Raw genomic sequence first — 13,237 nt, 5'->3', positions numbered from 1 at the left:
TGCACGCGCACTCCCGGCCGCGGATTCGCTAGCCTAGGAATCAATGTATTGGGCTATGGTGCCCGATCACTGATTCCTCTCCCCTGCTGAAAAAGCGACAGCTTCTCTCGGAAGCTTCGCTTTTTCTGAAGCTATGTCCCTCTAAGCGTACATTGTACGCTTAGAGTGACGTCATGTAAACAAAATCGAGATTGCCATCTTGTGGCCAAAAAGTAAAACTACAAGTAAAAGTAAAAAAACATTACAATACACAAATATTTCCCCAAATAAAACACTATTTATATCCCACCCTCCCAAAAATGCCCACATAAAATGTTTAATAAAAAAAACAAAAACATTACTGTAAAAAAAAACATAAATATTTACCTTAGGGTCTAAACTTTTAAAATATCTATGTAAAGATGAAATATTTCTCTCTTTTTTTTTTTTATAAGCTTGTAAATAGTGATGGATGCAAAACGGAAAAAATGCTCTTATTTCCAAATAAAATATTGTCGCGATACATTGTGATAGGGACATAATTTAAACGGTGAAATAACCGGGACGAATGGGCAAATACAATACGTGGGTTTTAATTATGGAGGCATGTATTATTTTAAAACTATAATGGCCGAAAACTGACAAATTATGAATTTTTTTCATTTTTATTTCTTATTCTTACTGTTAAAATGCATTTACGGTAAGGTAGCTCTTAGCAAAATGTACCCCCCAAAGAAAGCCTAATTGGTGGCGGAAAAAACAAGATATAGATTAGTTCGTTGTGATAAGTAGTGATAAAGTTATAGGCTAATGAATGGGAGGTGAACATTGCTCGGATGCATAAAGTGAAAACGACTGACAGCTTAAGTGGTTAAAGTCTGATTGGTCCTTTCATTTATTTTTAATTTTGTTACAGTGTACATTAACTTTAAAACGCTAGCAAAATCGCTCCGTGCAAGTTTTGATGAGCGATACACTGAAGCCCTAACGCTAACAAAATGCTGCTTGTCCTGCGCTTGCGATTTTGGGAATCGCAAACGCTCTAGTGGAAGTTAGCACATCCGTTAACATTAGCTGAGCGTTTTTGGAAATCCCTAGCGTTTTCAAGCGCTCTGAAAAGCGCGCTTGTGGGTTCCAGCCCTTAAAGTGTACCAGAGACAAACCTAATTAAAAGATTTTTACATACCTGGAGCTTCCTCCAGCCTCATCCGCACAGATCACTTCCACGCCGGTGTCCTCAGCGTTCTCCCTCTTCTGCACAGGTCCTGTTAGGCGGCCAGTCTGAGCGAATGCAGTGCTTTCCCTCTAGTGGAGAATATTACTGCGCCTGCACAGTACTATTCTCCTACAGAGATTGATGAGAGAAAGCACACTGCGCTTGCGTCAGACTGGCCCGGTGCAGAAGAGTGAGAAGGATGAGGACGGTGGTGTGGAAGCGATCTGTGCAGATGAGGCTGGAGGAAGCCCCAGGTATGTATACATTTTTAATTAGGTACGTCTCTGGTTTCCTTTAAGGTGGCCACTAATGATCCAATCTTTTTCATCCAATCTTACCAAATCTATGTAGTAGAAGTGTCAGCGCTGCGTAATATGTTGGCGCTTTATAAATACAATAAATAAATAAGAGTAAACTGAGTGATAATTATAAAGTAGTCCCCTTATATTACATAGAAATGGTAAGATTGGACCATTAGTGGCCACCTTACGATCAAGTCTGATCGGAGAAAGATCCAATCCTTCCACACACTAGGTACAGATTTTCAAAATTTCTAGTATGCATAATATCAGAATATCTATGGAGCTGCGCACTGATCCGTCTGTGTCCCCTTCCCCCAGGTTGTGCAGAGTGTAGGCAGTAGAGCTTACACTCACCTATCCAGCGGTGCGTCTTCACTCCACCGCCATGCACTCCTCCCTGTCTACCTGTGACACGTGCTAAACAGTAAAAGCTGAACACTAGAGGCCTCTAGCTTTTGTCACATGACATAAGCACTCCAAGAGAAGACGCGACAGTGAGGAGTGCCCAGTGGGGATAGAGAGAAGACGCCCTGGAGATAGGTGACTAACCTCTGCTATCAACACCATATGTCGGTCGTCCCATAATCAATCACTGGTACCATTATGTTTCAGACCTGCCACCAATCAATATCTTCTGTGTGGCACAATCAACCAATTTTGGCCAGAAATCAATCAGGCATGGTTTCAGGCAGAGTGATCAGATATTGACGGGAAACATGTATATGGCCACTTTAAGTGTTTTATTTAATAAATTTAATAAATCTGTAAGTAGAATCCCCATGTTAATTTTCTTTTGCATCAGATTTTTGTTGGTAAAATAAGATTTTGAAAACATGCTTATGTGACCTGAAGCAGCTTAGATGCCGGTGTTCATAGCAAGTTCTGTGGGTTTGGATGCTCCCTGTCCAGGTACCATCAGGAAATTTACACTGCAAGTCTTTGGTTCCGGTATGTTTGAGAGAATCCTCAGTTCTGGAGATTTGCTGCAGGAAACCGCATAATCAAGAATTTTGTATATAGCAAAAAAAGCACAAGTCCTATCTCTAAAGCTAGATACACACATTGCGTAAAAATCTTTGGAAAGTGAAAGATCAAAGACCAATTATACCACCTTCCATGTAGTATGAGAGCCTACATAGTCTATTCTATTAAGCTGAGTACACCCATAAGATAAAAATCTGAGGAATTTATCTGTCACATAGGTCTGTCAGGCAGGTTTGAAAGACTGATCTTTCTAAGGATAATGTACACATGCAAAAGATCAGTTCCAGCAAAATGCTTTCATAGTCTGATTAGTTTAGAAGAAAAGTCGATCGGGCACCAGTTGCAATACTACAGTTTTACTTTTGAATCCAATAGGTACAGTTTACACTTAGGAGTAGAAAGGGTCGGCCTAACAGCCATTTGTTAGGTCTCCCTGCTTCTTCAGAGGCCACTGAAGAAGCGGGGAGACCTGTGAAACGACTGTTAGGCCGACCCTTTCTACTCCTGAGTGTAAACTGTACCTATTGGATTAAAAAGTAAAACTGGATTATTGCAACTGGTACCCAATCGACTTTTCTTCTAAACTAATCAATATGGAGCTGTATATGTGATGGTGAGCACGATTGTTTAACCTCCTGGGCGATAATCCCGAGCTGAGCTCTGGGTAAGCCACCGCAGAGGATTTCTCAGCCCCCTGGTGGGCCGATTTCCACACTTTTTGCTTTGTTACATGCAGCTAGCACTCTGCTAGCTGCGTGTACAAGCCGATTCGCCGCTACCCGCCGTGTTAGAGGCCCCCCCCCGAGACCCCATGCGTAGCCTGGCCAATCACCGCAACGCTGTGCAAAGGGATGGATCGGGACCCCCCCCCCCCAGGCGCCATGACGTCATCCTGATCGTCGCCATGGCGACGGGGGAAGCCACACAGGAAATCCTGTTCTGAATGGGATTTCCTGTTTGCTCTGATCGCCGGAGGCAATCGGAAGGGGTGGGGGGATGCCGCTGTACATCGGCTATCATGTAGCTAGCACTAGGCTAGCTACATGATTTTTAAAAAAAAAATTTAAAAAGTGCTGCGCCGCCTCCCTGGCGATTTTATTGCATCACCAGGGAGGTTAACCAGGATCCAGCTGTTTATCCAGTCAACTGCTCGAGTGCCAGCCTCATACTTTATCTCTACCTATTGTGCTTTCATAGTCTATAATATCTGGAGATCTTATACACACCTTGTTTAACCTCCTTAGCGGTAACCCCGTGCTGGACACGGGGTAAGCCGCCGCGGAGGATTCCTCAGGCCCTGCTGGGCCGATTTGCATAATTTTTCAAACACGCAGCTAGCACTTTGCTGGCTGCGTGTTTGTTGCAATCGCCGCCGCCGATGCGCCGCTACCCGCCGCAATACAGCCCCCCCCCCCCCATGTAGCGCTAGGCTAGCTACATGCTAAAAAATAAAAGGTGAAAAAAATCCGCAGCCGCAGGAAGGTTAATGGACAGTCATCTGCAGATCAGATCCACCTGAATGAAGCTGAAAGATTGAGATAAATATCTTTGTTTTGGGAACTTTTTTACAAAGATTATCTGCAGATTTGATCTTAGATTTTTCACTTTTCAAAGATTTGTCTTGTGTGTACCCAGCTTTAAAGAGACTCTGAAGCGAGAATAAATCTCGCTTCAGAGCTCATAGTTAGCAGGGGCATGTGTGCCCCTGCTAAACCGCCGCTATCCCGCGGCTAAACGGGGGTCCCTTCACCCCTGCAAAATCAACAACCAACTTGGTCGTAAATTTTGCTCTTCCTGGAGGCAGGGCTAACGGCTGCAGCCCTGCCTCTCAGCGCGTCTATCAGACGCGCATCGCCGCCTCTCCCCGCCCCTCTCAGTGAAGGAAGACAGAGGGGTGGGGGGGGAGGCGGAGGTACGCGTCTGATAGACGCGCGGGAGGCAGGGCTGCGGCGGTTTGCCCTGCCCCAATGCGGAAGCGCTCCCCCGCTGAACAGAGGGGATTTGGGGGATCAGGGACCCCCGTTAAGCCGCGGGATAGCGGCATTTTAGCAGGGGCACACATGCCCCTGCTATCTATGAGGTCTGAAGCGAGATTTATTCTCGCTTCCGACTCTTTTTAAGCATGGTACACACCATGCAATTTCTCATGAGATAGATGTCAATAGATAATTTCTGACAGATCTGATCATTTTTCTGATTGATTTTCTGATCACTTCTTTGCAAATCGATCAGAAAAACAATCGGAAATCAGATCGGACCTGTTGGACATTATCTATTCGTCCCATCTATCTTACGGGAAATTGCATGGTGTATACCAGGATTTAGTATGCAAAATCTGTTGGCTCTCATCAGTGGCGGACACAGCCAGCAGTGGGCCCCTGTGCAAAATTGTAATTGTGGGGGCCTAAAATATGGGCGTGGCTACAACCTGCGGCGCGCTAAGCGCGGCGTGGCAAGAAATAGTGGATAGAACCTGCGGCGCGTAGCGGCGCGGCAAAAAAATGGGCGTGGCAATGACCGGATGAGGGCGGAGCTAACTGTAACTTAAAGCGAACCCGGGGTGAGGGTTTATTTCCTTTTAAACAATACTAGTTGCCTGGTGGCCCTGCTGATCTATTTGGCTGCAGTAATAAACTGAATTACACCAGCAACAAGCATGCAGCTAATCTTCTCAGTTCTGACAATATTGTCAGAAACCCCTGACCTGCTGCATGCTTGTTCAGGGTCTATGGTTGAAAGAATAAGAGGCAGAGGACCAGCACGGCAGCCAGGCAACTGGTATTGCTTAAAAGGAGAGAAATATGGCAGCCTCAATATTATTCTCACCTCAGGTTCCCTTGAAAAGTGCAACGCAAAGACAGTGGGCCCAAGTTTTGGTGACCCTTTCCCCAGAAAATTCACATAATTGTGCAGGTTTTCTCAAGAAAATACACATATATGCCCAGAAAATACGTGCAATCATGTCGGCAAATATGCCCAGAAAATACGTGCAATCATGTCGGCAGATATGCCCAGAAAATACGTGCAATCAAGTCGGCAGATATGCCCAGAAAATACGTGCAATCAAGTCGGCAGATATGCCCAGAAAATACGTGCAATCAAGTCGGCAGATATGCCCAGAAAATACGTGCAATCATGTCGGCAGATATGCCCAGAAAATACATGCAATCATGTGGCAGACCTGCCCAGAACATACACCTGCTAATATAAATAAAACAAAAACATTTACTCACCTGCAGCAGCAGACCTCCTGTCCCAGCCTCCATCCGGCGCGCAGCTCCCATGGGTGGTTGGGTGGATAGGTAGCCTAGTGAGTGGGTGGGTGGGTTGGTAGCCTGGTGGGTAGGTAGCCTGGTGGGTGGGTGGGTAGGTAGCCTGGTGGGTGGGTAGGTAGCCTGGTGGGTGGGTGGGTAACTAGCCCGGTAGGTAGGTAGGTAGCCCGGTGGGTGGGTAGGTAGGTAGCCTGGTGGGTAGGTAGGTAGCCTGGTGGGTGGGTTGGTAACTAGCCCGGAAGGTAGCCGGGTGGGTGGTTAGGTAGGTAGCCTGGTGGGTGGGTGGGTAGGTAGCCTGGTGGGTGGGTTGGTAACTAGCCCGGTAGGTAGCCGGGTGGGTGGTTAGGTAGGTAGCCGGGTGGGTGGTTAGGTAGGTAGCCGGGTGGGTAGGTAGGTAGGAAGCCTGGTGGGTGGGTAGCCGGGTGGGTGGGTAGGTAGGTAGCCGGGTGGGTGGTTAGGTAGGTAGCCGGGTGGGTAGGTAGGAAGCCTGGTGGGTGGGTAGGTAGCCGGGTGGGTAGGTAGGTAGCCGGGTGGGTAGGTAGGAAGCCTGGTGGGTGGGTAGGTAGCCTGGTGGGTGGGTAGGTAGGTAGCCTGGTGAGTGGGTTGGTAACTAGCCCGGTAGGTAGCCGGGTGGGTGGTTAGGTAGGTAGCCGGGTAGGTAGGTAGGTAGCCTGGTGGGTGGGTGGGTAGCCGGGTGGGTGGGTAGGTAGCCTGGTGGGTGGGTTGGTAACTAGCCCGGTAGGTAGCCGGGTGGGTGGTTAGGCAGGTAGCCGGGTGGGTGGTTAGGTAGGTAGCCGGGTGGGTGGTTAGGTAGGTAGCCGGGTGGGTAGGTAGGTAGGTAGCCGGGTGGGTAGGTGGGTAGGTAGCCGGGTGGGTAGGTGGGTAGGTAGCCGGGTGGGTGGTTAGGTAGGAAGCCTGGTGGGTGGGTAGGTAGCCGGTTGGGTGGTTAGGTAGGTAGCCGGGTGGGTGGTTAGGTAGGTAGCCGGGTGGGTAGGTAGGTAGGTAGCCGGGTGGGTAGGTAGCCGGGTGGGTGGTTAGGTAGGTGGGTGGTTAGGTAGGAAGCCTGGTGGGTGGGTAGGTAGCCGGGTGGGTAGGTAGCCGGTGGGTGGTTAAGTAGTTGGGTGGGTGGTTAGGTAGGAAGCCTGGTGGGTGGGTAGGTAGCCGGGTGGGTAGGTAGGTAGGAAGCCTGGTGGGTGGTTAGGTAGTCGGGTGGGTAGGTAGGAAGCCTGGTGGGTGGGTAGGTAGGTAGCCGGGTGGGTAGGTGGTTAGGTAGCCGGGTGGGTAGCTATCCGGGTGGGGGGCCCGACTCCTATCCTCCCTCCCTTCCTCACGTCGGGGGGCCCCCTCCCGATAATCGCGGCGGAAGAGCGAGCGGCAAATGCAGGAAGTCTTCAGGGCTCTCCAGGCATCCGCTAGAGGACCAGCCGCTGAGTCTCCAATATGTCTCCAACTGGAGACATATTGGAGACTAAGCGGCTGGGCCTCTAGCGGATGCCTGGAGAGCCCTGAAGACTTCCTGCATTTGCCGCTCGCTCGCTCGCTCTCCCGCCACGCATATCGGGAGGGGGGCCCCCCGAGGGGAGGGAGGGAGGATAGGAGTCGGGGGGCCCCCGGGGGAATAAAATAATAAAAAAAAAAAATATTAAAAAAAAAAAATACTTAATGGGCCCCTGAAGAAAACAGAACTTAAGGGGCCCTCGTGCGGCGGCACGGCCTGCACGGCCGTATGTCCGCCACTGGCTCTCATACTACTTGCTAGTGGTAAAATTGGCCAGTTGTCTGCGGATAATGATTCAGTCTCACCAATTAGTTTGAGTTGTGCCAAAAATGACTAGACTGGGAAAACATTTGTGGCTGGAGCTTAATTGTTAAGGTTAGTACATGAATCTGAATAAAATTGTGTGAAAAATTCATTCATGTAAGACAACCTGAATATAGGTGCTCTCTACCTCCATGAATCTATTTAGTGGTAAAAATAAAATCCTCTGTCATGTTAACCCACAAAAAGGAGGTGGAGGTAATTACATTGGTTCTGTATGGTGTGATCTAGTCATCCCCTTAATAAAGGGTAAGAAAATAGCCAACCCCCTTACAAATACAAAAGAAAAACCAATACTCTTCTGAACCCTGAGGCTGGGACCTTACCTGTCCATGTGAAAAATGTGCACGTTTTTCTGCACACTATTTAGGTTTGTGTGCATTTAAAGCAACTCTGAAGCAATAAAACTTATGATATAATTAATTCTATGTGTAGTATGGATAATTAATAGAACATTAGTAGCAAAGAAAATAGTCTCATTTTTATTTTCAGTTATATCGTTTTTTATAACATTGCATCATTCTCTAAGATGTGCTGTTTACACATTACACTCAGCATTTTAAATGATTTCACAGAGCAGAGCTAATGACCTTTTCAACTTTCCTCTGCAGGAAAACCATAAACAATTGTATTCAACTGTGAATCATCCTATTGACTAACTGCAATAGGATGGTTCACAGTTGAATACAATTTTCATATGCAGGAAAAAAAACTGACTTTTTGTAATGTGTGCATTTACCCATTGACAATCATTAGCTACTGGGAATAATGTGTGCATTTAAAGGATACCAGAGAGTAACCAAGCAGCTTAGGGTGATCCAAACTACTAGGAATGTATAGGGGGATAAAAGGAACCAAAAAGCCCTCCTACTAAAAAAGCAAAGCTTGGTGTAAAGGATTAAAGGATACATGAGGCCAAAAAATTAATGCATCTTTACTTACCTGGGGCTTCTTCCAGCCCATAGAAGTCTCTGTGTGCCTCATTGCAGTTCCACTCTCACCAAGTCAAGCAAACAGTGAAGAGGCGGCACACAAAAGGCTTTGCTATTTAAAGCGTATATTGGTGGTGGAGCAACACTACATGTTACGAACCATCGCGGTTCTTCATCAGGTGTAAAATGAAACCAAATGCAATCCACATATTTATACAAGTTCAAAGCCACACCCCTGAGCCCGGGGGCGTGGCGATCTTAACTAGACAATGACCACACCTAGCTATCACAATTACACTCCAACTCATCATTTCACCACTTATCAGATAGAATAATCAATCCAAAAATGTTTAAAAAATTCACATTATTACACATTAGCATCCCTGTGATTCTACACACAGAAACACATTAGGGGAACTCCAAAATATGGCTACCCATTAAGTAAATATTATAACTGACCGTGATCCCAGGGCACTCCACTAGGGCTACCCGTGAACTCCGACCTAAAAAAAGAAAGGCAAAGGCTGTAACTGTAGTCACTACCACTAAAATCCATCATACATTGCACCACTCGCTTCACTTGGCCTAATTGCAGTAAAAAGCACCTGAGTTGCTATAAATGCTATACAAAATGCTATGAAAATGCTGAAAAAATGCTGAAAAAAGCGCTGCTGAACAAATGCTCAAAAAAGCACATTAGCTGCTATAAATGCTATACAAAAATGCAGTAAAATGCTAGAAAAATGCTGAAAAAATGCCGCCATAATGCCATAAAACAGCTAAAAAATGCTGTAAAAATGCTGCAAAAATGCTGCCATACTGCTACAAAAAGCTACTATATAAAGCATTTCCACTGCATGTGTTCATTCATCCCTCTTGGGGACATCACATCAAGGTAACTAATCCATCGTGCCTCTTTCTGAAGTAAGAGCTTTTCTCTATCTCCCCCACTCCGTTCTAAATCTAGGGAATCGAGCACCATCCATCTTAATTGCGAAGCCCTATGTCTAGCTTCACAAAAATGTCTGGACACAGAGGTTTCATATATTCCTTTGCCTTCCAAGAACCCACTGATAAATCGCTTGTGTTCCTGGATTCGTACCCGCACAGCCCGTGTGGTCATGCCAACATACATCATACCACACGGGCATTTTAAACCATATACCACATGGGTACTGGCACAGGTGTATCTACCTCGAATCTGCACTTGCCTACCCGTGTGTGGGTGGGAAATGGAGTTGCCTCCCACAATTGCTGAGCACACATTGCAACTGCAACAGGCAAAGGTACCATTCCTCTGTTTATTCAACTTTTTGGTGATGGTGGCCGTGTCCACCTTCCTTACTGTGTTCTGGATCGTTCTCCCTCTTTTGAGGGCGAACAACGGTTCCTCTCGGAAGAGATCTCCTACCCCCTGATCACTACTCAAAACCGGCCAAAACTTCCTGACTACCTTTTTAACTAGGGGTGTATTTTTCCCAAACTGCATTACGAATGGTATGCGTTTACCTCCACCCACTGTTTTCTTACTACCTCGCAACAAATCTTCTCTCTTTAGTACCCCAACTTCTTCTTGAATTCTAACTACTTGCTCCCTAGGGTATCCCTTTGTGACAAATTTATCAACCAGGTCCTGCCCGGCCAGAGCGTAATCCTCTGGTGTGGAGCAGATCCTTTTAGCCCTTAAAAATTGGCCCCTGGGTATAGCTTTAGTGGTATGGGGGTGGTGATAGCTGTCTTTCCTTAGTAGGTTGTTGCGATCAGTGGGTTTTTTAAAAAGTTTAGTGCTCAAACTGTTCTCATGTTTGGAGATGGTGACGTCAAGGAAATTGACCATCTCACTTGACGTCTCCATAGTGAACCTGATCTGATGGTACTGTGGCCTAAGTTGGCCTCATTTACCATCTCCTCCAAAAGCTCCCTAGAACCATTCCAAAGAATGAGCACGTCATCAACAAATCTAAAATATCGATAGACGTGCTCACTATATTTAGGATTCTCAAAAAAGAATTTCCTCTCAAGGGACTCCACAAATATATTAGCCACCGAAGGGGCAGCTGGTGAACCCATGCTGGCCCCCTGTCTCTGGAAATAGAACCTGCCATGGAATTTAAAATAATTGCATTTGAGGATTAACTCCAACACATCCACAAGAAAGTACACTTCAGCATTGGTCAAATTCATATCTAACAAATTGCTTTCTACACAGCTAATAGCCTCGTCCTGTGGAATTGCAGTGAACAGGCTTTGTATATCAAGGCTACAGAAAATCAATTCCTCTGGGACCTCCTCCAAGGCCTCCAATCTGCATAATAAATCTGTAGTGTCCTTTAGGCAATGAGTGAAAGATCTTACTATCTCCTGCAGGTAACCATCTAAGTACCCCGCTAGTGGGTACAGGACACTCCCCCGGCTAGCCACAATTGGGCGGCCAGGAGGGTCCTTTAACCCCTTATGGATCTTGGGGAGAAGGTATAGCAACGGGACACAAGGATGGTCAGTGGTCAAGCCTCTTGCTGTTTGTTGTGAGATTGTCCCATCTTCAACTGCACATGTTAATAGAAAGTCCACCTTGGATTTAACCTTGATGGTTGGATCCTCATCACATAACTCATAATGCTCAACGATACCCACTTGCCTCAAACCTTCCTGTACATAGCTGTCCTTGTCTTGTACGACTGTTGCACCCCCCTTATCAGCTTTAAGTATAATGATACTGTCATTATCTCGGATTGTACAGAGTGCCTGCTTTTCTGCCATGGAGAGATTGCTGTGTGCCTTCTTACTGTCCCACTGTGCTTTAACTTCGTTTTTTACTGCCTTATCAAACGCATCAATCGCTGGACAACAGACATCCGGCATCCAATCTGATCTATTCAAATACTTTGTAACGTTCATATGCTTGTGTTCAGTACTTAGTGGCTGATCTTTAAAGTGCACTTTCAACTTCAACGTACGTATAAACTTGTAGAAAGCCACTTCCCACTCAAATAACTGATCACTGTATACAGGAACAAAGCCTAGTCCCTTTTCCAGCACTGACACCTCAGCTGGAGATAAGACATAGTTTGAAATGTTAATCACATTGCTCACCTTCGGTCGGTTTCGCGTATTGTAGCCCTCTCGCGGTGGCAGTGTCTCCGTGGGGTCAGTGCTGGCACCAATGATGGCCCGACTCGTCTGGCTCCCTGGGGTAACTCTTTCGTATTTAGCACCGGAGTCATCTGTCATGGGGTCTGAGGAGGCCGTTTGTCTATATGTTGCGCCCCTCGCGCCGCCATGTCCACGGCGTACGCGGTGTCTCTGCTGGCCGCGGCCTCCTCCTCTGCCTCTCTCCATCCTGATTCTTCCGCCCTGCCGCTGGGCAAAGCGGCGTCTCTGTGGAAACTCCTCCCTAGTGCTTCCGGGTCGCTCACTCGCTCCGGACGTGACGCGACCCTGGTGTACCAGTTCCTCATCAGAACCTTCAGAGCGGGGAAAACGGCTTCTCATCTGGCGTCTGTCATTTTTCCAGGTATACACTCGATCTAAAGTATAATCCTCAAGGTCTCTTTGTATCTTTTTCTTTTTCTTATCAGAAATGGCCAGTTTTTCATCCTCTATGCTGTTGTCCAGCTCTTCCATAATATCAATATATTCACAGTCCTTCGTGCAGCTTTCTAAGGCGTTAACTGCAGTAGTAATGTCAATCTTCAATTTGTTCAGATGCACTGATAATCTTTCTATAGTCAGTGCCATGACATCTATGCTGCTTTTGTTCAGTATTTCAAAAAATCTTTGTACAAAAATAGGATCGTTATTGAGCAATGTGGATCTCAATCCAATGCGATATCCCCTTGGTATCCTCCTATTCTTCACATAATCGGCCAAAAACATGCGGTGCAAATTGTATCTTAACTCTTTTCTCTTTAGGTCATATAACAGCTCCTTAGCCTGTTTGACGTTTCCCCCAGTCTCCATGATCATCTCAGGCACCTCACTTAGGATTCTGCTGTCCCCTCCATAGAAGTCGGTGACCCGTCTGCGCGCATTAAGCTACGGAAGGGACAGCAGAAAACCGGGTGAGAGGGGAACTGCAACGAGGGACACAGACTTCTAGGGGCTTGAAGAAGCCCCAGGTACATAGATGCGTTCATTTTGCTGGCCTCATGCATCCTTTAAAAGTAAGCTGAATTGAAAATAAACGTATGATTGGTTTTCAGTTGAAATATGACTTTGCATGTGGAAATGAAAAACGTGATTTTGACAAGTGTGTTCCCAGCCTTACTTATTCACACAAAACACACACAATGAAACAAAACACAACACACCTGGTTTAAAGAACTTTTATTTAAAGAGAGTCTGAAGCGAGAATAGATCTCGCTTCAGACCTCATAGCTAGCAGGGGCATGCGTGCCCCTGCTAAAACGCCGCTATAGCGCGGCTTAACGGGGGTCCCTGTCCCCCCAAACCCCCTCCGAGCAGCGGGGGAGCGCTTCCTGGTTGGGGCAGGGCTAACCGCCGCAGCCCTGCCCCATGCGCGTCTGTCAGACGCGTACCTCCGCCTCTCCCCCGCCCCTCTCAGTCTTCCTTCACTGAGAGGGGCGGGGGAGAGGCGGCGATGCGCGTCTGATAGACGCGACTGGAGGCAGGGCTGCAGCCGTTAGCCCTGCCTCCAGGAAGATCAGCTCCAGCGACCTTTTTCCGACCCAGGTTTGCGGGGGGTGGGTTGGGGGTGAAGGGACCCCCGTTAA

At 46.9% G+C, this 13,237-nt stretch overlaps 1 protein-coding gene across 1 annotated transcript; it reads right to left on the bottom strand.

The window, feature by feature from the left end:
• Nucleotides 1-8,612: 8,612 nt before the first annotated feature.
• Nucleotides 8,613-12,953, bottom strand: LOC137503776 (uncharacterized). The gene is made up of 2 exons (XM_068231245.1): nucleotides 11,598-12,953; nucleotides 8,613-9,007 (listed from the first exon to the last, which is right to left on the bottom strand). Exons 1-2 carry the CDS (start codon nucleotides 12,468-12,470, stop codon nucleotides 8,990-8,992), a joined length of 891 nt encoding a protein of 296 aa, XP_068087346.1. The 5' UTR covers nucleotides 12,471-12,953; the 3' UTR covers nucleotides 8,613-8,989.
• Nucleotides 12,954-13,237: the final 284 nt, after the last annotated feature.

Source organism: Hyperolius riggenbachi, chromosome 4, assembly GCF_040937935.1.
Source record: "Hyperolius riggenbachi isolate aHypRig1 chromosome 4, aHypRig1.pri, whole genome shotgun sequence".
Lineage (NCBI taxonomy): Eukaryota > Metazoa > Chordata > Amphibia > Anura > Hyperoliidae > Hyperolius > Hyperolius riggenbachi.
The sequence above is the reverse complement of the archived record's forward strand: the minus strand, read 5'-3'. Positions and strand labels throughout refer to the sequence as shown.